Source organism: Kryptolebias marmoratus, linkage group LG8 (genome assembly GCF_001649575.2).
Source record: "Kryptolebias marmoratus isolate JLee-2015 linkage group LG8, ASM164957v2, whole genome shotgun sequence".
Lineage (NCBI taxonomy): Eukaryota > Metazoa > Chordata > Actinopteri > Cyprinodontiformes > Rivulidae > Kryptolebias > Kryptolebias marmoratus.
In genome coordinates, this window is record NC_051437.1 from 29107293 (window position 1) to 29108729 (window position 1437).

The 1437-nt window shown below is 52.7% G+C and overlaps 1 protein-coding gene across 1 annotated transcript in view; it reads left to right on the plus strand.

Moving 5' to 3' along the window:
* gmeb2 (glucocorticoid modulatory element binding protein 2) overlaps positions 1–479 on the plus strand; it is a 4604-nt gene extending 4125 nt beyond the window's left edge. Inside the window, exon 11 of the mRNA XM_037976972.1 lies at positions 1–479. This exon is cut by the window's left edge and continues 89 nt beyond it. Within this exon, the coding sequence (XP_037832900.1) occupies positions 1–326 (326 nt within the window). The 3' untranslated portion in view covers positions 327–479.
* Positions 480–1437: the final 958 nt, after the last annotated feature.

The following is a 1437-nucleotide window of genomic DNA, read 5'->3' on the forward strand; positions in this document are numbered from 1 at the left end:
GCGGGTACACCCTCCTGGCCTCGCCGCTGTCCGGCGCCGAGGTGGCGGCCGACGGCTCCAACCTGACGGTGCTGGAGGGCGCGGAAGTGGCGAGGGCGTCCGGCGGCTCCGGGGCCTTCGTTAAGGTGGTCGGACCTCAGTTCCAGCTGGTGACGCTGCCGCTGGCCGCCGCTCAGAGCCCCGCCCTGCAGCAGCAGGTCGGCTCCGTCACCGTGGTGGACGCCATGGCAACCGGAGCCGAGGAGTCCCAGGAGGGGGGGCCGGCTGACGGTGACGATGAAGGTCAGCCAGGGCAGGGAGGCGAGGAGGAGGAGGAGGAGCAGTGAGACGAAGGACAGCTGCTCTCTGCGACCCCTGACCCCTGACCTCTGACCTTTCCTGGCTGCTTCAGAGGAACTTTTTATTTGTTTCTGTTCTGTCGGAACGTTTGGAACCGACGACGTTCCTTCATGTCGTCACAGCCGGTGGAACATCGCTTCGTTTGGAATAAAAGCTCAGTTTGAAAAAAAGAATCTGCAGCTGCTTGTCTTCATCTGTCTGTTAGCAAAATATCTTCTGAGCCACTGGACGGAGTTTGATCAAACTGGATGAAGTCGCACCCGACTGAAGGGCGGCGGGCAATATGCATTCCTGAGCTGTGGGACCTCTGACGGAGCTCAGCGTGTCTCCACGGAGAGTTTCTAACCTTGGAGGAAATAAATGGTTAAACTTTGACTTCATGCAGGTGAAATAAAACAACTCGGCTGGTTGAGGCGCTGAGCGGCGAGGAGGAAAACGTCTCAGAAGGTCGTCACGCTTCCTGTTCCTCCATCCGTGTTTCTGTCTGTCGTTTCAGAAACGGCGCGTTGAATAAAAACTTCCTGTTTGTCCAAAAGAGTCGACATGTTGGGGTTTATTTAAGGATAAAAATCTACAGAACAGCCCTTTAATTTGGCCTCATTTTAACCCTTTTATGTCCGAATTCATTTATTTTATAATTCTTTGCTTTTTTTAATCAAAACAGAAAAAAGGAAAAAAGATTAAACTTCAGTTTTCTCTGCGCTTCGTTAAACGTTTTTAGTGTTTCTGTTAAATTCCACAGAACTGAAGGAAAAACTTTAATCTAAAAAGAAAAATGGAGGACGAGCTAAAAACAGGAAACATCAGCCGGGCTTCGTGCAAAAGTCCTGATCCGCTGCAGCCTTTCCTGTGAGCTCTGAATGGGTCAACAGACTTTGGTTTGAATCCAGAACCGGGTCAGAAGGACGGCTGGTTCTGAATGAGCTGGACGAGTAGAGGACAGGAGAGGACGAGTGGAGGACAGGAGAGAACGAGTGGAGGACAGGAAAGGACAGGAGAGGACGGGTGGAGGACAGGAGAGAACGAGTGGAGGACAGGAAAGGACAGGAGAGGACGGGTGGAGGACAGGAGAGGACAAGTGGAGGACAGGAGAGGACG